At 40.4% G+C, this 27601-nt stretch overlaps 1 protein-coding gene and 1 pseudogene across 3 annotated transcripts in view; one reads left to right on the top strand and one right to left on the bottom strand.

The window, feature by feature from the left end:
• Positions 1-27601, bottom strand: part of galnt18a (UDP-N-acetyl-alpha-D-galactosamine:polypeptide N-acetylgalactosaminyltransferase 18a) — a 303599-nt gene that overhangs the window by 98333 nt on the left and 177665 nt on the right. For both annotated transcript variants that reach the window (XM_033635588.2, XM_078168258.1), the window contains exon 5: positions 3232-3429. In XM_033635588.2, coding sequence (XP_033491479.2) covers positions 3232-3429 — 198 coding nt within the window. The remainder of the gene's footprint in view (positions 1-3231; positions 3430-27601) is intronic.
• On the top strand, positions 15396-17148 carry LOC117262579 (uncharacterized; annotated as a pseudogene). The gene is made up of 3 exons (XR_013491677.1): positions 15396-16140; positions 16266-16545; positions 16682-17148. The product of XR_013491677.1 is annotated as an uncharacterized LOC117262579 (transcript).

Raw genomic sequence — 27601 nt, forward strand, 5'->3', positions numbered from 1 at the left:
CAATATACATTTTTTTCAGTGCTGTTTCTCTTGGATGCCTGCTGCTTACAGTCTGGCACCTCATCACTAGCTTTTCATCAAGCTCCAACCTCACCTGAGTGCTAGGCAGGTACACAGCCACAAACATGCCTAACACAGAAAATGAGAAGAAAATAAGAAATTATAGGCAGAGGGGAAAGTCTCAGCAGACAAGGGTCAAAGATTTTTTTTACAGACAAGCAGCAACCGTGCCAAAAATTGCAGTTCTCAGAATGACCACTTGAGGTTGGCTCCAGAAGCCAGTCAATCCCCATCGACACCCATGTTAAAATGCCCAACTTTACAGAAGTAATAAACATCTTTAAAACCTAGTACAAAAAACTATTTTGGTTGCTAAAGCTAATTTCCCTGTCCTTGACAACTCTATGGGGAGTGGATTTTTATAATACGGAGTTTTGTACAGCGGCGACTGGATCTTTGCTCTCAAACCACAAAAAAATGTCATGGCACAACAGTCTCCTTCAGAACATTATTCTATGCTTTCTTTTGATTTTCACATTGTCTAGTCATCCTGTTTAATTTGCCGGCCTGAATAGAATATAATGTCTATAGCCTTACTGTTGTGTACAGCCTTTATAGACTGAGCTGAGTAGTGATGCGTGGGTCGACCCGTAACCCGCGGGACCCGCAAATTGACCTGCGGGTCGGGCAGCAGTGATCGTCTGTTAAATCAGTCTGTAAATGATATTTTGACATTAATATTATAATCTATTAATCTATAATCTATTACTGTCATGGCATCCGAAGGTACTGATGCATTGAGCAGGTGACAGTCCGCGGCCGTTTTCAAAACACAAACGTTGACAAAAAACGGTTCCATAACTCATATTAAATTCAAAAGATAATGAAAAAACTGCTACAAGTTAGAGGGAATAGTGATAAAGTGGTAAAACTTGGCATTGATCCACAGCCTCAGACGGATGCGCTCAAGCGTGCCGTGCGCACAAGCTCAGTTGGTAGGCGATACTATATTTTCACATTTTTAACAATGCAATTTAAAAGTTTTGATTTTTATTGATAACCTGCATTTACCAACAACAAAAAGACTACATTTAGCACCAAAAAAAATGTTAAAAAAAAAAAAAAAAAAAAAAAAATAAATAAATAAATAAAAAAACGAATACCGAATACCACATTTTCATAACGAATACCTACCCATAGAAACGAATATTTGACTATCCGAATATTTGGGTACAGCCCTAATGTTTACATTACACTGTATGTTTTCTTTGTGCAAATAAACCTTTTTGAACATGCTTTAATTTGCAATGGTCAACATTTCTGGGTGCAAGCCTATTTTATAACATTTTTGACAAATTTTGCTTTCAAAAAGACAGAATCAGCCATTTCAAAAAAATGACATGTCATGGGACATGTCGCCAGAATCCTGTGTGGAAATGACACCTATAGAGCAATGGCTGTGACTTCCACATGGGTGTGTGTGTGTGTGTGTGTATCTGATTTGGGAGCATATATGAAATGCCTACATCAGAATTGAAAAGGTCTGATTCCATGCGATTGCTGTTTTTCACACTAAAACTGATCTAAGTCAGTTGATCTGAGTTGGTCCACTTTTGCCTGTAGCCTGAACGTAGCCTATGCAACCTTGATCTTTCCTGCCCCGTCTCACTCCTAACACATCAAAGACTGCTGCTTTGTCATTTATTTTTGCCATCAGATACTGATGCAAAAACGCACCTTTTGTAGCGGTATGATATGCACCGAGTGGCAGCCATTACTGGCATGCCACCAGCAACTTCTGAACTTGTCAAATACTGATGCTTTGTCAGTGGATGTCAGCATCAGAAACCAAAACAATGAGACACTCCTCGTGGTGGTATGATACGTACTTAGCAGCAGCTATTTCAGACACTGCGGGCAACTACTGCATTTGTCAAATACCTCCACTTTATCAGTGGATGTTAAACACCGATGCACACAGACAATCTATGCACCTGTATGATACACATGAGCGGTGGCTATTTCTGACACCACTGGCAACTCCCAAACTCATCAAATACTGAACTCATCAAATACCGCCACTTTGTCAGGGGATGTTAGTGTCAGACATCCATGCACACAGACACTGCCATATGATAACCACTTAGCAGCAGCTTTTTCTGACATCGCTGGCAACTACCACTGTATAAAAAGTGAAAAAGTCTGTATAGGATGGGTGGGAGGGGAGGTGGATGAGAAAAACAAACACAGGACTTTCACCTGGGAGCCAGTTGTTTGTTTCCTGTGTGAACCAAAAGTCAATGGAGTTATTTTAATGGCAATGTGGTATGTGGGTATATGTGGCATGCTACAGTAGTAATGAATGTCACGTAACTTTGTACATTTGTAAGAATCATAATTATTTAAAGCCAATGCATGGTGTTTTTTCTAAATCTAACCACATATTTTTGTTACCTAAACTTACGGAAATAATGTAAAAATGGAACTGTGAAAATGGAAGTGTATTTTGAAAAGACACATTGTATATAACAAGTGTCAGCTGAGATACCATCTGCCAACATTCCAAATTGATGCAGGAGGCTTCCTGACATGTCATGGTTTTGACATTTAGTTCTACTGACAAAGTGGCAGTACTTGAGGTGTTCTGATGAGAATACATTGAAATGTCATATTAGTAGTGTTCTCTGGCCAATGGTGGTAAAGACCTAGATACTTCTATACATATCAGGGTACGTGCAATTACTGTACACACTATATGTCTCATCAGATGTGCTGTAATAGTAAGGGTGACATGTACATGCTTTCCTCTTAGATCTGTGTAACAGCCCAGTGCTTCTGATAAGACTTCAGCTTTTATGTGTTCCACTTAATGTGCTCTGTCACTGCGCTGCATCCCTGAGGTTTAACATGGGTTACAATATTGACACTACACTTACCAGAATTTACATACATAATTATTCATGGAGATCAGTTTTCAAGAAATTATAATGTAAAAATAATGAGCTTAGTAAGTGATCTTATCAAACCTTCAATGTGCTTCAAGTGAAATGATTATAAATTAATACTGCACGGGCAGATTATGTTGCTGGTGTCCCTTCTTTCAGAATAAAAAGACATTTTCTTCAATAAAATAAAATGTCTAAAAGGTTTTTTTTTCCTTTGTATGATTTTTGAAGTCAACTTCCTCGTGTAAAGCTTAAAACAAAGTATTTTCGCTCTTCCTGTGTTTACCTGATGGGGGCTGTGTGGTTGCGTTGTGTCCACCAGGACTTTGGTGGGTTGAGGTATCGACACCACAGCTCCCAGTCGAAGCCCTGAGCAGACAGCGGGTACTCTTCAATCTCAAAGCTATCATACTTGATGTTGTCAAAAGAGGGAGACACCACCCGGGTGCGGTCCTCCTTTATTCTCTGCAGAATAGGTTCTGCCCTGCAGGACGACAGAAAAAAGACAAAATATGTTTAAGATATGACAACAAATTAATTCATGAGTCAGTGGTACATTGCATATCTGAAGGCAAGCCTGGCTTGTGCCAGTGACCAAATAACCCGCCATGTGCCATGAGGTTCTCATTCAATGGTGCTCAATCCCGATTTGTGCATGGAAGTATGTGAAATTACTATTATATTACCTTAAACACTAGACATCTGCTATTAAATGTGTGGCAGCAGGAACTGCCAATGATCTAGGAGGGACATCTCTGTGACTAAGTGTCAATGTATTTCTCACCTAAAGGGTTAATTTCCCAAAGCCTTAATTCTAATAATAATATATTAATGGCTTTCCAAAAGTAAAATAACATAGCCAATATCTTTTATGTTGCCACTGAGTCAAATGAATATGACTTATGTAAAAAGGAGTTGTTTATTGTACCAAAGTCAACAAGATTAATCCGCAACTCTGCAGCCCCCCTGAGGTTTTTAGCCTTTCACTTTGGCCAATCATTCTGTTTTACTACACACTCACTCAATGTTACAGTCCCACTGTCAAACACATTCAGATTTAGGCTCTCATTTTTTCCTCTTACAAACCTGAAGCTTGTCTGTGTATTTGTTTAGTTTAGTTTATTAAAGAAGGGACGGTGCAAATTAATAAAGACACATGGTATAAAACTGCCATTATTGGCCAAAACACTATTTTTCATCTGTAGTCTCTTGGCCAAGATGTTACACAAGGCTACCTAAAATACAACAAAATGCACAAAAAAAAACAACAAAAACAAAATTACAACAAGAAACAAACAAAAACCTAAAAACCTAAAACCTAAAAATGACACAAAAACACAAAAAAGAAAAGGAAATCAACAAGAAATGATTTTAACGTCATTTTTTGTCACAAGAATGTAATAATCGTCAAATGCGTGATTCAGCACTAAAACCTGAGGCATTTGTGTTATTCACGTTATTTCCAAATATATCTATGATTGGGCAATTGTTTTCTTGACTTGCCACTTCACTGACACAGAATGAAGTGATTCATTTACCAAGCAATGTGTTTCCATGGATCATATTTTATCATATATTTTTTAAGAATGTGGTAGCTCATAAAAGTTATTGAAGAAGAGTGGGAAGCTCTTAAACAGCAACAAGGTTGTTTTAAGTACTTTTATGTAGTTAGCATTTTACAGAACAGCTGTGTCATTTCATTTCATTTCAACTCATTTTCATGAGTTGCAGTGGGTGGTGCCAGCACATAGAGGTTAAATTTATAAATAATGGTCTGGATGCTTGAATTCATTTTAAAAATTCACCATCCCCCCCCTCTCCCTTTCCCCACCACCCCCTCCACCCTCATAAATAACAAACAGTCCTAAATACAGTACATTCTCCTTTTATCTCTTACATTTGTCATAATAGTTGTTGCTCTGTGTTCATGATATATGTAAACTGGCAGCTGTATGCTCACACATTTGCCATGACAACTTAATAAGGCAGATATATGGTGGTAACTATGTATCTATCTGCTTCAAACTACTCTGTAAAAACATGATCAAGGTGACAATGTACATATGATTAGGGTCTGGCAATATGGCTAAGAAATAATATTGCAATATTTTTAGGCTATATCCCAATACACAGTATAAATCTTGATATTTTGAAATCTCTAAAGTAATGTAGAGTACTAAAATACAAAATGATTAAATGAACTTTAGTTACAATACAGTTAAATAAAGGAGCTACAGTCATAATAAAGTACTGTTTTAACAATGTGAAATGAAATACTGTTATAATAAGGTTAAATAAAGTATTTCAATAATCAAACAAATAACAGTGGAACCACTGGTGCTTTTATTTTGAAGTACCTGGCTCATCTCAGGCCAGAAGTGTTTATGCAGTGAACTTGACGCTTCTGGTCAAGAGTCAGATGTTAGCAGTTAGCACACAGTTATACCATTACAGCAACACTGTTAAACATGAGAATTTACTCACTGTGAGATTAAACAAACTAACCACTCTCCACTTCATATATTAATAGTACCTGCAAGTCGCACTGGTGCTCCATGGTCGCAAAATGTGACTAAATGGTCGTGGTCTGGGGCCCTGCATGTACAAAGAAACACTCTTTCTTTGCTCACGCGATCATTAAATTCATTAAGTTAAACTGTAACCGTGGTGCTGTTAAATGTGATGAGTTATTCATTGTAAGCTGAAAAAAAAGCCCCTCATAGCTCTTAAGTTAAAATATTAATAATATTTGCAAGTCGCATTGGTGTACCATAGTTTCAAAATGTGAGTAAATGAGAAACACGCTGCACCTGCTCACACACTAATGTTTGGGAGAAAGTGACCTGGACAGGCAGAGGAGTGTGTGTGACATATTGTGTTTTTGAGTCTTTCTTTATGTGTGTGTGTCTGTGAGAGGGAGAGAGCGAGAAAATCAAAATGCCAAATCCAGTCTCATGCTGGTGGCTAAAAAAATGAGGTGACCATTTATACTCAATGTTTGCTATATAGTCATTTTAAATATCATTCCTGGAACAAGCTGTGATACATCGAGTATATTCAATTTATTACCCCACCCCTACATATGATACAAACTTTTAACAAAATATAAAGCAAAGTCACAGGCCAGCAAAAAACTTCTCGGGCTCCATACAAATTGTTTCTGTAGTTAACTACACAAAAAATGGAAAATAAAACATAATCTAACTACTACTAACTACTTGAATCACTGTTTAAAAAATTAATGTAGTTGACCTACCAGCAAGCTACTACAAAGAGTTGTTAAACTACTAGTTACATGTAGTTCACTACATCCCAACACTGATGACAACTACAACAGCAGAGTAAGAGTAAATTCCTTCATCAAAATTACAAGCATAGGGGCATCAGTGGCTAAGTGGATAGAGCAGGTGCCCCATGTATAAGGCTGCAGCGGCCCGGCCTGTGGCCCATTGCTGCATGTCAAGATGGAAACAAGATGGAGTTGAATGAAGCAGTGGAAGAGTGCTGGTCAGAGCTTCTCAGGAAAGGCAGAGCAGAATTAGTGAGAGTAAAAAGGCACTGGCTGGAATTAAAGGTCCTGGAGAGATCAGAGCACCCTTCTTAGTCTTGTAAGCCATTCCCAGGATTTTGAATTTAATTTTAGAGGACGTACAGGAAGTGGTTGAAGTGGTAGAATTCACAGCTGATGAGAGCAAGGTTGGCTGCAGCCCGAGGAGTTTAGAGAGCCAACAGAGAGTTCTTTTGGAACTCTGGAGTCCAAAGACGAGACAAGCACAGTCTGGACTACAAACTAAGCTCAGTCCTTGATCAGGTAATACTGGATTTAGGGGATGTTGAATGCAAAGCTGCAGGGCTGTGGATGTGATGATGGCCTTGCACATCGGATGGCTCTTAAGATTCACAGAGGCTTGTTGGCAGGCTGGGCAGTAATCACAGAGGTGATGTTGATACAGAGGTATTGCTGAGGGCAGGGGTGCCGGTTGGGAGGAGCACTTCATGTCATTGAAACTGAGCAGGTGGTTTGATGCTCAACCACAGATAACAGCTTTGTACAGGCAGATACATTGTTTTGAAGTCTGACCTGTGGTTCTTGGCATTGGATGTCCAAAACAGAGTAATTTTATCTGCCTACTAAACCACTTTGATTCATCCACTGATTTATAGTACAGTTGAAATACTAAATAGATAATACTTGCTGTTTGTATAAATAATTTATGTTTCTCAAATGTGCCCTTTTTTAAAGCCCTTGAAAACCTGGATTTTAAATCTTTAATATTAAAAAATATTAAGAAGCAAACATCAGATTTTTAATAAATGTGTTTAGGATTTATCCAATCAGAGTTAAACCATCTAACCATTTAAGCATCTAACCCTAACCCTAAATTAGCTAGTCTGCCTTCGGGTTCCCAAAGTGGGTGCTGCAGCATCTTACAGTGCCTTGAGGACAAGCAAAGGGTGCCCTAGGATTTATCATATTATTATTAATCTATTGTTTTTACTATTAATTTCATCACATCAAAAACAACTTGTGACATTTAACCATGATTTATTTTACATGTCAAACATTTCAAAAAAAGAAGAGAAGAAATCAATATCAAAATCACTTTTAAAATATGCAGTAATGCTGCAACTAATGACATGAGAATGTTGTCATAGTAACAAACCATGCTTTCTGGTTGGGGAGTTTCCAGAAGCTGAGCAGCCAGCAAGGAAAGATTAGACTTGCTAAAAAAAGCTAAAACCTGAACACAGTCTGACTGGACTGAAATTAAGTCCACTGACAAAACTAAAGTCAGACTCAACAAAACTCGGCTAACAGTTTAATGGACAGGTTGTGGCTGCTTGTGGAAAACGGATTTTCGTCACTATCTGCATTCTCTGTGGTACTGCAAAATCCCAACACCATGTGTGATATGGCTCTCTCATCCCTGGTATATGAAAACAAGGCATGCACCTGTCAGTGGAGTTTTTTTTTTTTTTGTCTGTCCTTGTTTGAGTTAATTTGAAGAAAATGACAGTGTCCACATACCCCTGAACGTGGAGCTGTGGACTCTATCATTTTTTTCCTCGGGGATTTCGTGCCCCTGCTCTGTGAACAAGCAGGACTCGTCCCTCTGGACCGTCCATTCTAGCACCAACTCCACTCAAAGGATCAAAGTATCAACAGACAATGTTGATTGCAATGTTTTTAATTAACATTTGAAACTTTTCTAGTGTACTAGTTAGGGCAGCAAGAAACAAACATCTATGATCTATTGTCCTTTTGATAATCTAAACAAAGAACAAATATTGGCCTTTCTAAAACAAACAATGTTGCTTGCTAGCACTAGTGCACCCTAGAGTTAAAAAAAGTGTTCTTGACTACTTCCACCATGGACGAATCATGGATGTATTAAAAAATCTGGATACAGCATTTAAAATGCGGCCCCATTTAATCCTATGAAAGTTGCTCAGTGGTGCATGAAGCCAAAATCACTCTTATTCCACGGCATGAAAATACCCAGATCTTCAATTTTATAGGGCCCATAGAGTGTGTACAGGAAAGTGTGGCCAAGTGGCTAACTTCTGCCAGCCAAAAAGCTAACTTCCAGTTTAGTGCTTTGCTAATTTGAATGGGAGTAAAATAATTTAATCTTGAGGCTCTACTAGACTTTCCAAATGTTATTGGGCCGAATGGATCAAACTCCAGTGGTGAAACAAGTCATTTCACATTTCAGTTATTTAAAAAAAATGTATCCACTGATTTACAGATGTGTCTTTCCTAATGTAAGTCAACATGAAAGTCTTTTTGGGCCCATGGCATCATGTGACGATGTAACTGGCCACTAAAAAAATTGACTTCAAAGCTTAGGTGGTTCCTGGAGGCTTGGGGCATATGTAGAAAACTGGATACATCATTGGAGGCAGGGCCCCATTCATTCCCATGAAAGTTGCTCAGTGGTGCATGAAACCTTGTTATCTGTTGGCATCATGGGGCAATTTGAGCAAAAGCACCACTAGTCGCTGTTTGCTCTCAGCAGCTCAGCTTCTGGAGGCTCACCCATGTACTCTTGCAGAACTGCTGCAGGCTCAGCCTCTCTCCACTACATTTCTTCAGCAATATGGTGGCTCAAATTAATACGGCTTGATATCCAACTCAGCCAAAACACTGTCAAATGTATCCTTTTCCATATCCTCTGCACTTATATTTTGGAATGCCATTTTCGCTGCTGGAAATGTAGTCATCTAGATCAGTGGTTCCCAACTGGTACATCCATAGGGTCCAGATTTCACCTTAGTCATTAGTTCAAGGTACACACAGTTTAAGATATTCAGCTTCATACTTGCATTTGGTCTTATCCTTGAGCCAGTTGTTGTGTCTGTTAATTAGCTGTATGTTACTTGTTTGCAAGTCACTTGAGGTCCATTCAGAATGGACCTGTGACCCACATTTGGACCACGACCCACCATCTGGGAACCACTGCTCTAGAAACAACAGTAGAAACTATGCAAACAGCAGTAGAAACTCCAGAGACAACAGTATAAACTCCAGAGACATCAATAGAAACTCTAGAAACATCAGTAGAAACTCTAGAAACATCAGTAGAAACTCGAGAAACATTAGTAGAAACTCTAGGAACATCAGTAGAAACTCAAGGAACAACAACTCTAGAACAGTGGTTCCCAACTGGTACAGCCAGGGATCCAGATTTCACCTTAGTCATTAGTTCAAGGTCCACACAATTTAATATATATCAGCATCATACTTACACTGAACAAAAATATAAACCCAACACTTTTGTTTTTGCTCCCATTTTTCATGAGCTGAACTCAAAGATCTAAAACATTTTCTATATACACAAAAGACCATTTCCCTCAAATATTGTTCACAAATCTGTCTAAATCTGTGTTAGTGAGCACTTCTCCTTTGCTGAGATAATCCATCCCACCTCACAGGTGTGGCATATCAAGATGCTGATTAGACAGCATGATTATTGCACAGGTGTGCCTTAGGCTGGCCACAATAAAAGGCCACTCTAAAATGTTCAGTTTTATCACACAGCACAATGCCACAGATGTCGCAAGTTTTGAGGGAGCGTGCAACTGGCATGCTGACTGCAGGAATGTCCACTAGAGCTGTTGCCCATGAATTGACCTGTGACATTATCTGTGTGTGGCAAGATGGCGCCAGGGTGCTCGGCTGGCCGTCTGTCGCTCTGCTTTGTATTTGCTGTATGTTTAGTGATTTACCTGTTCTGTCAAGAGGTGTCGTCTCTCCTCACCTATGATCGCCAGACTCTACTTGAGATTAGAGGCTTCTCCGATCAGCTCAAATATGATCCATTGGTGAACTTTTCTCCACGCCTCGAAGAAATCCCTGCGTTCCTGAGGGGTCCTCCACTCCACCCTGCCCGTCAGAGACGCCGGAGAAGACAGGGTAAATGAGGAGGCCTCCGGGTCAGGCTGGAGGCTCACCTAAGGTCTGTTCGTGTGTCGGATTATGGCATTAATCAGTATTTTCTAGATGTTTCCCCTGCCCTGCAATCATGGAGGATTAGAGCCCGATGGATCCGGCCGGTGCTCCCTGACGCTAGCAGCTCTGACAGCGTCAGCTGTTTGGCGGACCCTGATCAGCTGTTGCTGCCTCCTACCAGCTGGCGTGCTCGGACCGGGAGATGCGGCGTGGACCGTCGGAACCTCCGCACACTGAAGCGTGCTTCACCTTTGGACACTTTTAATCTCCAGTTGGCTTTATTGAATGTGAGATCTGTCACCAATAAGACCTTTTTACTGAATGACTTTTTTGCCTCACGCAAACTGGATTTTATGTTTTTAACTGAAACCTGGCTCCATGAAGGTGATCTTGCTCCTTTTTCGGAGCTCCTTCCCCCTGGATGTAGTTTCCTCAGCTCCCCTCGCACCACTGGCAAAGGTGGAGGACTGGCATCCATATTCAAATCCACCTTTCACGTCCAGCAGTCTCTGGCTGTCAATGGCTCCAGCTTTGAGCTCCAACTCTTTGAGGTAAAAATCCCCATGACTGTTCTCTGTGCTGTGGTCTATCGCCCACCGAAATTTAACAAAGACTTTATACGGGACTTTGCAAACTTTGTGTCGGGTATTATTCTTGAGTATGACCACGTTTTAATTGTTGGCGATCTTAATGTGCATGTCTGCTGTGAGACCAGACTGCTGGTCAGAAACTTTTTGAATCTAATTGACTCTCTTAATCTCATGCAGTCTGTTTCGGAGCCGACACACGATAAAGGCCATATTCTGGATCTTGTACTGTCATATGGACTGAATGTATACATATAACTGAAATCTGCCACACACTCTTATCCGACCATCTACCTGTTCTATTTTCCATCTCACTACCTACACCCTCCAACACGGACTCCGCGCCCGTTCGCCATCTCCGTGTTCTTAATTCTTTGACTCCTCTGCAGTTCTCTGCCACTTGGAAAGACTCATATTCTCTGGATGACTTTGGCGACCTCAGTGTGGATGTTTGTATGAAGTTGTTTGATTCTCTCTGTACTGAGATCTTAGACTCCATTGCACCAATGACTTTAATGCGCGTTAAGCCACAGGCTGAGCCTTGGCTAAATGAGTCCACTTGTGCGCTCAGACGCGCATGTAGACAAGCGGAGAGGAAGTGGAAAAAGGATAATCTCCAGATTTCTAGGGATCTCCTACGTGTTTGCCTTCTTAATTAACAGCAGGCTGTTAAAGCTGCTAAAGCTGAATATTTTTCCTCACTTGTCTCCAACAAAGCTCACAAACCTCAGGTTCTTTTTAATGTATTTGATTCACTTGTGAACCCTTGTAATGATGTCTCTGTTGAACCGTCTTCTTCTCTGTGTGAGGATTTTTTGCAATTTTTTGTCAATAAGATTTCAGCTCTTAGACCCAAACTCCCTCAGCCTGCCCAGGACCCCTCAATTCCTACAGTAAGCTCAGCTGCTTTTCACCAGTTTAAGCCTGTCTCACTTTCTGCACTCACTGAAATAGTCGAACATCTTCGCCCTGCTAACTGCCCATCTGACAGCATTCCATCCCATTTGTTTAAAAAGTTTTTCAGCTCAGTTGGGTCTTTTATCTTGTTTCTTATAAATCTGTGTCTCAGCTCTGGATGCGTTCCATCCTCCTTCAAACATGTCACGGTGCAGCCTCTTTTAAAAAAGAAAAATCTGGATCCCTTGGTTCTTTCTAATTTCAGGCCAATCTCTAAACTTCCGTTTATTTCCAAGGTTTTAGAGAAAGTTGTTTTTAACCAACTCCAAGAATTTTTAGATCAGGCCAACATTGGTGAATTGCTTCAGTCTGGTTTTAAGCCTCTTCACAGTACTGAAACAGCTCTTTTAAAAGTTTTTAATGATCTTCTTTTAAACCTTGATTCTGGTAACTGTGCCTTTTTAATTTTATTAGATCTCACAGCGGCGTTCGATACAGTGGATCACACTATTCTCCTGTCACGTCTCGAGCACTGTGTGGGCATTAAAGGCTCCGCTTTGGAGTGGTTTAAATCTTACCTTGCTGATAGATCCTTCTGTGTGCAGTTGGGGCAGTTTTCCTCCTCTGTGGCCCCTCTGACCTGCGGGGTCCCCCAGGGGTCAGTTCTAGGCCCTCTACTGTTCTCCCTATATATGCTACCCCTGGGGTCGATATTTGGGAAGCATGGTATTCCTTTTCATTGTTTTGCTGATGATGTGCAGGTGTACTTGCCATTAAAGGTCCCCTCCAAGGAATCCCTCCATGCTGTGTTTAATTGCATGAGGGACATTAAAACATGGATGGACCTAAATTTCTTAAAATTAAATGAAAACAAAACGGAGATTGTCCTGTTTGGTCGTCCTGACCTTGTCCAGGTTCTTGCCAGCTCCCTTGGCCCACTAGCACCCTATATAGGTTCCCAGGCCAGAAACCTAGGTGTGATTATTGATGGGGCGTTTAAATTGGACAAGCAGGTCAGCTCTATGGTTAAGGCTAGCTTTTTTCAGCTTCGGCTCCTAGCCAAAGTCAAACCTTATCTAAGAAGGGCTGATCTAGAAAAGGTTATCCATGCGTTCATTTCATCGCACTTAGATTATTGTAATTCCCTGTATGTCAGCATCGGCCAATCAGAGCTTAACCGTCTACAGCTTGTGCAGAATGCAGCAGCTCGTCTCCTTACCGGGACAAAGAAATATGAGCACATAACACCAGTGCTCTCTTCGCTTCACTGGCTTCCGGTTAGATACAGGATTGATTTTAAGATTCTTTTATTTGTGTTTAAGTCTCTGTATGGACTGGCCCCTGAATATTTATCCGACCTTATCAAGGTGCATCAACCCTCCAGAGCCCTGAGGTCAGCTGACCAGTTAGTTCTGGACGTTCCTCGATCCCTCTTAAAATCTAGAGGAGATCGAGCCTTTGCAGTGGCGGCTCCCACGCTGTGGAACACTTTGCCTCTGTCTGTGCAGTCTGCGACTAGCCTCTCTATTTTTAAAACACGTCTTAAAACCCACCTGTTTACCCTGGCTTTTGGCTGAGTTGAGTCACCTGTTGTTGTGTCTTGTTTTGTTTTGTTTTCTTCTACCTCTCTGCTTTGTACTGTTTCTGCTTGTATTGTTTATTGGTGCTGATGATTTCATCTTGTAAAGCACTTTGGTTGGCCTTAGGCTTTTAAATGTGCTATATAAATAAACTTGACATTGACATTGACATTGACATCTTGATATGCCACACCTGTGAAGTGGGATGGATTATCTCGGCAAAGGAGAAGTGCTCACTAACACAGATTTAGACAGATTTGTGAACAATATTTGAGGGAAATGGTCTTTTGTGTGTGTATAGAAAATGTTTTAGAACTTTGAGTTCAGCTCATGAAAAATGGGAGCAAAAACAAAAGTGTTGCGTTTATATTTTTGTTCAGTGTATATTTGGCCATATTGAGCTAGTTTGCTGTCTCTGTTACATAGTTGTCCATTACTCTACCGTACTTCAACATAAAAGCTCTGTGCTGGAAATTCACTGTCCTTTAAAATAAAGTGTGGTTTTTACAAACTTGACACACCTGTGAGTCACTTGTGGTTCATTCAGAATGGACTCACAACCCACTTTATGGACCACAACCTACCAATTGGGAACCACTTATCTAGATTTCACCCCCTGGCTACCTGGAGGCAGATACTGGAAATCTAATCCGAAATAGCCTTCGGTTCTTCCTCTTTCCATTCATGTTGCATCAAATGACATAGCTGGAAGGAGGAAGGAGCGATTTTGCAGCTGCTAAACTTCTTTTTCTCTGTCAGTTTAGCATGCACTGAGAGTTTATTCCTTCAATTGACTACATTCACCACCAACCTTTTTGGACATCCACAAAAAAGGTGAAGAATTCTCCCTTTAAGGTAAATCAATATTCAGGATTAGGCAACAGTACTGTGACAGATATGTGCACACCAAACAGAATGCCAGAATAATTCTTAAGGTAATTCTTAGCTCAAAGTCAGTCCTGAAAGTCCTGCACATGACTAGAAGAGTGAATTCTCTTTGCTGTCTAATGTCCAGTGGGAACCCCCATACATCTGAATCCTAAAAGTGATAATAAAATTCACATCAATGTACTCTGAAGAAAACAACTACTCATCTGGGTCAAAATGATACTACTGAGCTAAAGAAGACATGATGGCTGACTGGAAAGGGAAAAAATAATATCTTTACATTCTTAGTCTTGTGGGACAAACTGCCAAAGGCTGTCATTTAAATGCAAACTACCCTTGTCCCATGAGAGGGGAAATACAAACGAGGTAGCGTACCTCACAGTCGTTCATGTTTTATCAGTCCATCCCCACAGAGGTACAGTAGATAATAACATCATAAAGTCCCACCATCAGAGAGGGAGAGGAACTCTTTCATCCTGCACACTGATTGTTCATTAAGAGGTGAACCTCGCCTATAGCTTTCTTTCTACAGTTCTGTACACACACATAAACACTATAACATATAAATACATACAGTACGACCAGACAAAAAGCCTTGATATCTACTTATTGCCCAATTAGTGAGACCTCCACATAAAAGAAAAATCTGCTAGTCAAGGTAAAGGTTACAGTGTTCCCATGGTGAGACTTCATGGTAACCTACAAGAAATGATTTTCTCACAGCTGAATACTAAAATATGCTGGGTGTTCTGAAACACATGCTTGGAGATCTCACATAAGTAGAGATGTAGTCTCAGTTAATTGATATCACTAACTTGAAACTAATTTTGGGGACTGGGGACAGCTGTATATTAGTTGTAAATAAATTTGAGAATTTGTTTAAATAATATGAGTTAAAAGAGGAAATGTAAGAAACGGGTAGGGACATATAAGTTTTACTTCTACCTCTTCCTTTTCGGACATTGTTATCTTGGTCCTGTTTTTTTTTTTCATGTTATTTTTTATTTTGGTTTGAAATAAAGTCATTCATTCATTTTATTCATTCATAACTTTAAGAAAAGCAGATGATCATTACAGTTTTTCTCAAATGCTAAAACACAAAAGCCAATCCTCTAAACCAAATGACCAGTTGTCTAAACACATTTACTAAATCTAGCCATCATTTGCCAATATCATAAACACATTTCACATGAAGACACAATTCACAAAACACAATCCTCCGTTCTCATAAATCTAAACACATTTTTCCTTGCTAAAACACAAGTTGCAAAAGAACTCTGCTCATATTCTCAAATGAAAGCTCATGTGATGCAAAATGCTTGCCACAGTCAGCAATATTTGAACACAATGAACACACCTGGCGTCATTCATTACACACAACGACTCAAAATTGAAGACACCTGTTGCTAATGCTGTGACCACATGTATAAAAGCAAGATCAGAGTGCACAGTTTCCAAACAAACACAATGGATGAAGGCAGAGTCAGGGGAAGACGAATCCGAGTCAGAGGAGGGAGAGGAGCTGGCCATGAAAGAAGAGGAGCAGGCCAACGAGGAAGAGGAGTTCAAATCAGAGGAGGAAGAGGAGCAGGCCAACAAGGAAGAGGAGAAGGTCCAGGAGGAAGAGCAAGACAACCTCGCACCATCATTACAGACGAGATGCGAGCAACAGTCATTGACCATGTCATTGTCCATGGCATGACAATGGCTGAAGCAGGACTAAGAGTCCGTCCAAACCTGAGTAGGTTCACCGTGGCCAACTTTATCAGGGCATTCAGACAACACAACAGGTATTGTACTCTATTGCTTTCTTTGTCACAATACAGTTTTACAAGCCTGTGAAAGTAGTCTATTGGTTTCAAATCAGTTGTTATTGTAAAACATGTCAATTGACAACACATGTTTCTGTCTTTAGAGTTGAAAGAATGCCACATAGAGGTGGGAGGGCTGCCATATTTACAGCGGCACAAGAAACCCTCATTGTGGATATGGTTCGTGAGAACAACCTCATCAGACAGGGAGATCAGAGACAAAGTCATTGCCGATAATGTCAACTTTGAGAGCATTGATGATGTCAGCTTGGCCACAATAGACCGAGTTCTCCGGCGCCAAAAGATGCGGATGAAACAGGTCTATAGGGTTCCCTTTGAGCGCAACCCTCGCGACACAAAGACCTACGTTACGAGTATGTGCAAGTAAGTATACATCCATGTTCACAGTACAGTTAGTGGACATACTGTGTTGCTCAGTGACCTACATTACTTCTGGACAATACTGTGCTACCTGATTGACTGTTGTTCTGAACACCTGTGCACTTTCACATTTTCACAGAGGATATTACAGTTGGACGCGATGGCCAGACCTCATGAGTACCTCTTCCTGGATGAGGCTGGCTTCAACTTGCAGAAACGAAGGCAAAGAGGCCGTAACATCATTGGCCAAAGAGCCATCACTGAGGTTCCTGGCCAATGGGGGGGGGGGGTAATATTACTCTTTGTGCGGCCATGGGTTCGGAGGGGCTTGTCCACCGGCATGCTGTCCTTGGGTCTTACAACACCCAACGTCTCCTCACCTTCCTAGAGGAGCTAAAAGACATCCTCCTGGACCGCCAACAACACCATCCTGGGCCCGCACATCCCATTTATGTGATCATTTGGGACAATGTCCGCTTCCACAGAACAAACCAAATCAGAGAGTGGTTCACCACCAACAGTAACCAGTTTTTAAACGTCTGTCTGCCACCCTACTCCCCTTTCCTGAACCCTATAGAGGAGTTCTTCTCATCGTGGAGATGGAAGGTTTATGACAGACTACCATACACTAGGGAGAACCTCCTAAGGGCAATGGAGCTGGCCTGTGCTGACATCCCAGTGGAGGCCTTCCAAGGATGGATTCGCCATTCCAGGGGGTTTTTCCCGTGGTGCCTGGCAAGAGAAAATATAGCCTGCGATGTGGATGAAGTGATGTGGCCCGATGCAGCTCAGCGACATGATGCCGCACAGTGATTGTGGTGTGAATAAAGTAAATAAAAAAACTTCACACCCTGAACATGTTTTCAAGAGTTGTTGTGTGCAATAGATTCTGTTTTTGCATTGAGTTGTGTTACAGTAGTGTACATGCAGTATTTTCTATAGATTTATACTCTTCATATGAAACTCACAAATCTAAATGCCTAATCCTCTACAGAGATCTAAGAAGATCCGTTACTGTAAAGTTTCTATGAAACAAAGAACCTTCTCACAAATTGAGCATTGTGTTTTCAGTTGTTTTGCTGTAGTGTGTAATGATGTGTATAGTGTTTACATTTTTGAAAGCTTCGAGCTGCTCTTTTGGTGTGAAAGTTTGAGTTTTGAAGTGAGAAGGTGTGGTTGTGTTTATGTAGCTTTAGAAAAGGGTGTTGTGTTTAGACATTGGGGAACATAGAGGAAACGTTTGTGAAATGTGTTTTAGCATTTGAGAAAAACTGTAAAGTCATTCCTATTTGGGGTGTCCTGGTGGCTTAGTGTTTAACTGGTGTCTGAGGCTACCATACTGGGTGTCATCTGCTACTCAGTTTAGACCCAAACCCAATTTGGGTTTCATCTTGCCCAAGAATACTTTGAGATGTGGACTGGAGGAGCTGGGGATTGAACCCTCGGGCTTTCAGTTAGTGGACAACCCCCTCTTCCTCCTAAGTAACAGCCACCCCAAAGAGTGATTTTCACTACTAAAGGACAATACACACTGGTGGGGACTTGATGAGTTGTCCATCAACTGCCCCAGCACTGATGGTCAACTCTCAAGAGAAGCAACAATTTTATCACATTCATGTACTGACTCCTCTATACCTTGATTGTTTCTTCTGTCTGTGTGCTTTGTGCTGAGCATCAAATAACATGATGCATACATGATGCTACCAATGAGTGTTGCACTTAATGCCAAAAAAGGACCAAGCAGCGGCAAGGTGCTGCCTGCAGCAAGCTGCTGTGCAAAGCCTTTAGCCTGCAGAGATCATACTATTGGGTCACTCCAAGGTCCTTTCTTTATGGCGCCTTTGCATTTTTACACAGAACCAAACAATGGCGGCATCATTCTGCTCCAGTGTGTGATTTTAGACAGCAAACTGGCATCGTGGAATCAAAAAGATGCATGACAGGCAGAACATGTAACAAAACAATATTGGCCTCTAGCGTGGTCTAAACATACAAGTTGGCAGTACTTTATAAACAACAACAATTGCAAGCAATTTTTTTAGGTGCTGTGCCCAAGACTTTTGTAGCTTCCTTTTGGATGTGTGTTGCTTTGATCCTGGCACCTGGTTGCTACCTTTTTATAAAGTCCTGACCTCACCTCTGTGCTGTGCCCAGGAAAGTTTAAACGACAGAAAATATTAATAAAATAAGAATAATCCTGCAGAGCGTACTGTATCTTTAAAAAATATTTGTTGATTACTACGTGTAAAGTCAGATGTGTTACAGAGAGTGCTAACAATACTGGCACAAACACAACAACAATTTATCATGGCAATGTAGCAGCAGATCAAGAAGCATTTAAACACCAATAAAAATGCTTTAAATGTGTGTGTGTGTGTGTGTGTGTGTGTGTGTGTGTTAAAAGAGGAAAGAGAAAGTAGCGAAAGTGTTTATCTCCAGCTGAGCTCTTTTGAATCTCTGCCAAGAATGATTTCATTAGTCATAGACCAATACCCCCTCTGTGGCAATATGTGGGAGGTTTGTGTGGGTTCTACGTATGAGTGTTTGTGTGTGCTTGTGTGTGTAGTGAGTGAGAAAGGGAGCTGGGGTTGGAGTGGGTGGAGGAGTACAGGGGTTAAGAACCTTGTAAGTGTCTCTTGTCTAATCTGGAACACAGCATCAACACATTATTTTGGATCTCTCTCTCTCTCTCTCTCTCTCTCTCTCTCTCTCTCTCTCTCTCTCTCTCTCTCTCTCTCTCTGTGTGTGTGTGTGTGTGAAGAGGAGCAAGAAAGCAAGACAGCACACAGAAATGTGCTAACTGCCTGTGAATTGGTGTTGTACTTATGTGTGTGCTCTCATTCAAGTGTGAGTGTGTGATATTTTCCAGGTAGTCAGAATGATGAACAGGTACACAGCAGCGCTGTTGTGTCACAGAGTTTTAAAGCGGGGACCCTGAGGTGATGGAGTGTCCGCGGCTTGAAGAGATTGACACTGAATTTGTGTTTAAAAGAAAACAGCACTTGATTCCTGTCAGAAAAGTTAGTGTTGTGAAGGATAACGTGTTCTGAACCTCAGTTGCCTCATCACTGTGATGGATTAAACATAACCAGCTATGCTAATGAGATCAGTAATTAACAACTGCTCCCATTACTTACAGTAGGCTACTCACTGGAATCATTAAGAAACATACTTGTTACAAGCCATGCAGCTTGGTCTCACTCCCAGGGCCGGAAGCACCCTTCAGTCTGTATGAGACACACCAGGCTTTCAACAACTTCCAATGTAAATCCATCCCACCCTTGTCATTATTAGACATTGAGAGCAACAGACGTAGTATATGGACACTGATCTACAATGTAAACTACTAGCTACTGTACAGGCAGTAGCAGTATTTCTATCATTGCAGTATCCCTACTACGAATACTCATACTTTGATTCATTCACACTCCCTAGTGTGAATGTCCCTTAAGTCCCTTAAGATGAATCATCTTGTTTTCGAGGGAGTCCTTAACATGTATACAGACAAAACAAGACAAAACACTGCAACAGCATTACATTACATTACAGGACATACAAGAATCAAACAGAACAATACAACAAAACAGTACATTACAAGACAATAAGAAACACACAATACTTTATTGGTCCAACCGTTCCCTGCCCCCCCCAGTCCATCTAGATTCATAAATATACATGAATGGTATTATATCCATCATATTATATACCCATCATCATATACAGTACATTCATCGTCAGGAGGATGTCATTTATCCGTAGTTCACCACAGCTATTTATCAATATTTGTCAGAAACATAAACAGGGTTTTTGTAAATGAATAAAGAGGGATTTCTTGAAGAGATGAAAAGAGGTGATAGATTTTAAAAAAATAGGCAAAGTATTCCAGTCTGACGGAGCTTTAAATTGAAAGGAAAATCGACCGATTTCCTTCTGGATTCTCGGAACGAAGAAAAAACAACTGTCAGTATGGCGTGAATAATGCTGTGAGCTATATGGGATCAAATATTGTTTTAAGTACGGGGGGGTAATTATAATAAATACATTTGAAAATAAACTGCAGCCAATGAAACTGTCTTCTGGACTCAAGTGTTAACCAATTTAGAGAATGATACATAGTGCAATGATGAGTTCTGAACGGACATCTTAGAATAAATCTGCAAAGGTTGTTGTGACTCTAATAGAGGATAGAGGAAGTTGGTTTCTGAAGTATTCTGATATACAATATCTGCATAATCAAGTATAGGAAGAATAAGCTGTGTAACAATCTTTTTCCTAATCTGTAGAGTGAAGCAGTTTATTGAGCGATACAGTAAACCCAAGCTGCAGTTTATTTATTCTATTTATTCTTAATAACTGAGTCAATATGTATTTTAAAGGTAAGTTGAGAATCAAGCCAGACACCAAGATATTTGAATTGATCTATTTCCTCAAGAGGAGTACCATCGGGATAGTTAATGGATAATTTACCAGAATGTAAAAGTTTCTGTCTAGTACCGAATAACATATTATAGGACTTCCTCTAATTAAGTAAGAGTTTGTTGGATGAAAACCACTTTTGAATGGAATCAAAATTAGACTGTAATATTGACTGGATTTGAGAAATATTAGATCCAGAGGTGTAAATAACTGTATCATCAGCATAAAGATGAATTTGACAATCAGAGCAAGCTCGTGGTAAGTCATTGATAAAGATGCTGAACAATAGTGGACCTAAGGAGGAGCCCTGGGGGATACCCTTTTCCATTAACATAAAGTCTGACTGTGTGCCATGAAGAGAAACACATTGGTATCTGTGATGAAGGTAGGAATTGAACCAGAGCAATGAGCTTTAACAGAGTCTTATGGCATGAAGCTTATCAAGGAGGAGATAGTGGTCAACCATGTCGAAAGCCTTAGTAAGGTCTATAAATATTGCACCTGTGAGCATATTGTTATCTGAAGAGGATGTTATATCATTAGTGAATTTATGGAGAGCTGCTGTTGTAGAAAAATTTGATCTGAAACCAGATTGATATGGGGATAAAATGTCAAACTCATTAATATAATGAGAAAGTTGATTAAAAACTAATTTTTCAAATAGTTTGACTACACAGTTAATTATGGAAAAAGGTCTATAGTTATTAATGTCATGGGCGTCGCCACCTTTATGCAAAGGAGTGATTCTGGAACATTTCCAATTTAAAGGAACATCACAGGTATCAATTGACATATTAAATAAATCAGATAAGGGGTATGACAGAATATGTGAAGCAATTTTTAAAAACTTGATTTCAAGACCATCTGGTCCAGCTCCACTGCTAGAGTTAAGTCCATCTATGACCCGTTGTACATCCAGTGGACTTACTTTCCTAAAGTATATACAGTACAGGCCAAAAGTTTGGACACACCTTCTCATTCAATGCGTTTTCTTTATTTTCATGACTATTTACATTGTAGATTCTCACTGAAGGCATCAAAACTATGAATGAACACATGTGGAGTTATGTACTTAACAAAAAAAGGTGAAATAACTGAAAACATGTTTTATATTCTAGTTTCTTCAAAATAGCCACCCTTTGCTCTGATTACTGCTTTGCACACTCTTGGCATTCTCTCCATGAGCTTCAAGAGGTAGTCACCTGAAATGGTTTCCACTTCACAGGTGTGCCTTATCAGGGTTAATTAGTGGAATTTCTTGCTTTATCAATGGGGTTGGGACCATCAGTTGTGTTGTGCAGAAGTCATTTTAATACACAGCCGACAGCCCTATTGGACAACTGTTAAAATTCATATTATGGCAAGAACCAATCAGCTAACTAAAGAAAAACGAGTGGCCATCATTACTTTAAGAAATGAAGGTCAGTCAGTCCGGAAAATTGCAAAAACTTTAAATGTGTCCCCAAGTGGAGTCGCAAAAACCATCAAGCGCTACAACGAAACTGGCACACATGAGGACCGACCCAGGAAAGGAAGACCAAGAGTCACCTCTGCTTCTGAGGATAAGTTCATCCGAGTCACCAGCCTCAGAAATCGCAAGTTAACAGCAGCTCAGATCAGAGACCAGATGAATGCCACACAGAGTTCTAGCAGCAGACCCATCTCTAGAACAACTGTTAAGAGGAGACTGCGCCAATCAGGCCTTCATGGTCAAATAGCTGCTAGGAAACCACTGCTAAGGAGAGGCAACAAGCAGAAGAGATTTGTTTGGGCCAAGAAACACAAGGAATGGACATTAGACCAGTGGAAATCTGTGCTTTGGTCTGATGAGTCCAAATTTGAGATCTTTGGTTCCAACCGCCGTGTCTTTGTGAGACGCAGAAAAGGTGAACGGATGGATTCCACATGCCTGGTTCCCACTGTGAAGCATGGAGGAGGAGGTGTGATGGTGTGGGGGTGTTTTGCTGGTGACACTGTTGGGGATTTATTCAAAATTGAAGGCACACTGAACCAGCATGGCTACCACAGCATCCTGCAGCGACATGCCATCCCATCCGGTTTGCGTTTAGTTGGACCATCATTTATTTTCCAACAGGACAATGACCCCAAACACACCTCCAGGCTGTGTAAGGGCTATTTGACCAAGAAGGAGAGTGATGGAGTGCTGCGGCAGATGACCTGGCCATCAGAGTCACCGGACCTGAACCCAATCGAGATGGTTTGGGGTGAGCTGGACCGCAGAGTGAAGGCAAAGGGGCCAACAAGTGCTAAACACCTCTGGGAACTCCTTCAAGACTGTTGGAAAACCATTTCAGGTGACTACCTCTTGAAGCTCATGGAGAGAATGCCAAGAGTGTGCAAAGCAGTAATCAGAGCAAAGGGTGGCTATTTTGAAGAAACTAGAATATAAAACATGTTTTCAGTTATTTCACCTTTTTTTGTTAAGTACATAACTCCACATGTGTTCATTCATAGTTTTGATGCCTTCAGTGAGAATCTACAATGTAAATAGTCATGAAAATAAAGAAAACGCATTGAATGAGAAGGTGTGTCCAAACTTTTGGCCTGTACTGTATATATATATATATATATATATATATATATATATATATATATATATATATATATATATATATATATATATATATATATATATACATATATATACAGTACAGGTGAGAAGGTGTGTCCAAACTTTTGGCCTGTACTGTATATATATATATATATATATATATATATATATATATATATATATACATATATATACAGTACAGGCCAAAAGTTTGGACACACCTTCTCATTCAATGCGTTTTCTTTATTTTCATGACTATTTACATTGTAGATTCTCACTGAAGGCATCAAAACTATGAATGAACACATGTGGAGTTACGTACTTAACAAAAAAATGTGAAATAACTGAAAACATGTTTTATATTCTAGTTTCTTCAAAATAGCCACCCTTTGCTCTGATTACTGCTTTGCACACTCTTGGCATTCTCTCGATGAGCTTCAAGAGGTAGTCACCTGGAATGGTTTTCCAACAGTCTTGAAGGAGTTCCCAGAGGTGTTTAGCACTTGTTGGCCCCTTTGCCTTCACTTTGTGGTCCAGCTCACCCCAAACCATCTCGATTGGGTTCAGGTCCGGTGACTGTGGAGGCCAGGTCATCTGCCGCAGCACTCCATCACTCTCCTTCTTGGTCAAATAGCCCTTACACAGCTTGGAGGTGTGTTTGGGGTCATTGTCCTGTTGAAAAATAAATGATCGTCCAACTAAACGCAAACCGGATGGGATGGCATGTCGCTGCAGGATGCTGTGGTAGCCATGCTGGTTCAGTGTGCCTTCAATTTTGAATAAATCCCCAACAGTGTCACCAGCAAAACACCCCCACACCATCACACCTCCTCCTCCATGCTTCACAGTGGGAACCAGGCATGTGGAATCCATCCGTTCACCTTTTCTGCATCTCACAAACACACGGCGGTTGGAACCAAAGATCTCAAATTTGGACTCATCAGACCAAAGCACAGATTTCCACTGGTCTAATGTCCATTCCTTGTGTTTCTTGGCCCAAACAAATCTCTTCTGCTTGTTGCCTCTCCTTAGCAGTGGTTTCCTAGCAGCTATTTGACCATGAAGGCCTGATTGGCGCAGTCTCCTCTTAACAGTTGTTCTAGAGATGGGTCTGCTGCTAGAACTCTGTGTGGCATTCATCTGGTCTCTGATCTGAGCTGCTGTTAACTTGCGATTTCTGAGGCTGGTGCCTCGGATGAACTTATCCTCAGAAGCAGAGGTGACTCTTGGTCTTCCTTTCCTGGGTCGGTCCTCATGTGTGCCAGTTTGGTTGTAGCGCTTGATGGTTTTTGCGACTCCACTTGGGGACACATTTAAAGTTTTTGCAATTTTCCGGACTGACTGACCTTCATTTCTTAAAGTAATGATGGCCACTCGTTTTTCTTTAGTTAGCTGATTGGTTCTTGCCATAATATGAATTTTAACAGTTGTCCAATAGGGCTGTCAGCTGTGTATTAACCTGACTTCTGCACAACACAACTGATGGTCCCAACCCCATTGATAAAGCAAGAAATTCCACTAATTAACCCTGATAAGGCACACCTGTGAAGTGGAAACCATTTCAGGTGACTACCTCTTGAAGCTCATTGAGAGAATGCCAAGAGTGTGCAAAGCAGTAATCAGAGCAAAGGGTGGCTATTTTGAAGAAACTAGAATATAAAACATGTTTTCAGTTATTTCACCTTTTTTTTGTTAAGTACATAACTCCACATGTGTTCATTCATAGTTTTGATGCCTTCAGTGAGAATCTACAATGTAAATAGTCATGAAAATAAAGAAAACGCATTGAATGAGAAGGTGTGTCCAAACTTTTGGCCTGTACTGTATGTATATGTATATATACATATACATATATATATATATATATATATATATATATATATATATATACACATACACACACACACATATATATATATATACATATATATATATATATATATATATATATATATATATATATATATATATATATATATATATATATATATATATATATATATATATATATGTATATGTATATACATACATATATATATATATATATACACACATATATATATGTCTGAGGTGAACATGATGTTGCATGTAGTTGGGGGTGAGGTGATGTAGGGTACCTCATAGATCTCTCATAGAGTCTTAAGGCAGGTCTAACTCCAAGGATGTCAAAAAACGCCGCTTGGTCAGTGGCCCTCGGCGTCAAATACAGACAGAAACTGCACCCTTTAGCGTCTGTAACCAACACTAATGTAAACGCATGTTCAGAGCAACAGACGTAGAAAAAAGAGCACAAAAGTCTGCTTAGATTATGTGGGAGTGGAGGTGGACAGGTCTAATAAGCCTAGGACTTTGACCCAGGAGACTGGTGTAGTGTACTGTGTCAAACTGAAAGTCAATGTTATTTTTTTGCCACGTCAGTCGTTAGTCAGCCATAAGTCACCTGAGTCCACTCATGTGTTTTACCCCCAACCCCTTCTACATCAAATACAACACAAGGCTGCCCCCAGCACCATTATAATAACACTGTGGGATCCTGCCCCAGCATTGAAATGTGATGAGTAGGGATGAGATCACGCTGAGCCATGACATGGCTGTAATGAGTCTGTGTGTGTGTGTGTGTATGTGTGTGTAAAATGTGTTGATTTGTGATGAGAATCCTACCGTAGCAGGAAATACCACAGAGGCAATTTTGAGTATTTTCCCAGGTGTTTATACTCACTCACTGCATTATTGCACAACTGTGCAAAAAGCAGTCACAAAACCTGGTGCGTAGTGTAGATCAAAATGTAGGCTGAGTTCAAAGATGGCCGTGGTTTGAACAAGGGGGCTGTTTGTTTTAAATTGCAGATTGCTGTATTGCAGCTGGAGTGACCCCTTTACAAGATGCTCTCTAGCTTTCTAAATGTTAAGACAAAAAACTAAAACACACACCTGAGCCCACTCTGAGGCAAAATAGCTGAAAACCCATGGAACAGAACAACAGCAGATGAGACCTGGACATTTTGCACAAACCTGCTCAATGGACTGTTAAACTACTCAGTTCTTATTTCTAATTCTTCAAATAGCGTCATGCATCAACTGTTGCTTTTCCTCTTTAATGAAAATCAAAAAACACTAGAGACCATCTTGCGAAGGTGAAGAAAATACCAGCCGTAAAAAAACAAAACAAAAACAAAACATTTCTGTGACATTCTGTATCTTCTTCTGTGTTATACATACTTTTCTTTCTTCTCACCATCCGACATGAGGGATTCCTGCAATATGTTACATTACTGTGAGGACCAGAAACTCTGTCGACTGGATTGGATTCTTCGAAGAGTAAGTTAATGCTTAATCTGCTTTTTTGAGTGAATAAATTAAATGTTCAGTCACTCTGTAACAATATCTATTATTCATGGTCCCATTTTATAGTTTATGTTACAAGAGATGCTATTTTTTCCCCAGAGAAAAGCCAGTCATCGCATCTTGTCAACGTACTGATCATATTTTGATGCCTGGACAGAAGGCCCCAGCATCACTGAGGCAGGCTTTTGCATTTTATCTTAACACGGGAGGTTTGGCAGTTAGGTTTAGGCAACTCACAACTTGGTTAGGGTTAGGAAAACATTGTGGTTGATGTTTGTCACATCACTCAACTTACCTGACTAACAACTCTTGTTACTAACAACTGATGTGACAAAAAAATAACACTGACTTTTAGTTTCACATGGGACATGTGCACCAGTCTCCTGGGTCAAAATCTTCTGCTTGAAGCCCACCTCCCCTCACACACTCACCCTAAGCACACTTTCACACTCTTTATACTATGTCCATTGCTCTGAATGTCTAATAATGATGCTGACCGGTGTACAGTGAAGTGGGTTGAGATCTCTGTGTCTCATACAGCTGCTAAAGGGTGCATTGTGCATCTGTAACTGACATTGAAGCCCACAAGCGTTTTGTGATACCCAGGGAGTAAGACCAGACTGGTCCTCTAGACCACTAAAAACTGTGGAATCCATAGCCCTTTTTACACTGCCTCTTCAAGGCAGGAATGTCATGCTGTTATTCCGCCTTGTCGTTCTTTATAAC

The sequence above is a fragment of the Epinephelus lanceolatus genome, chromosome 5, assembly GCF_041903045.1.
Source record: "Epinephelus lanceolatus isolate andai-2023 chromosome 5, ASM4190304v1, whole genome shotgun sequence".
NCBI lineage: Eukaryota > Metazoa > Chordata > Actinopteri > Perciformes > Serranidae > Epinephelus > Epinephelus lanceolatus.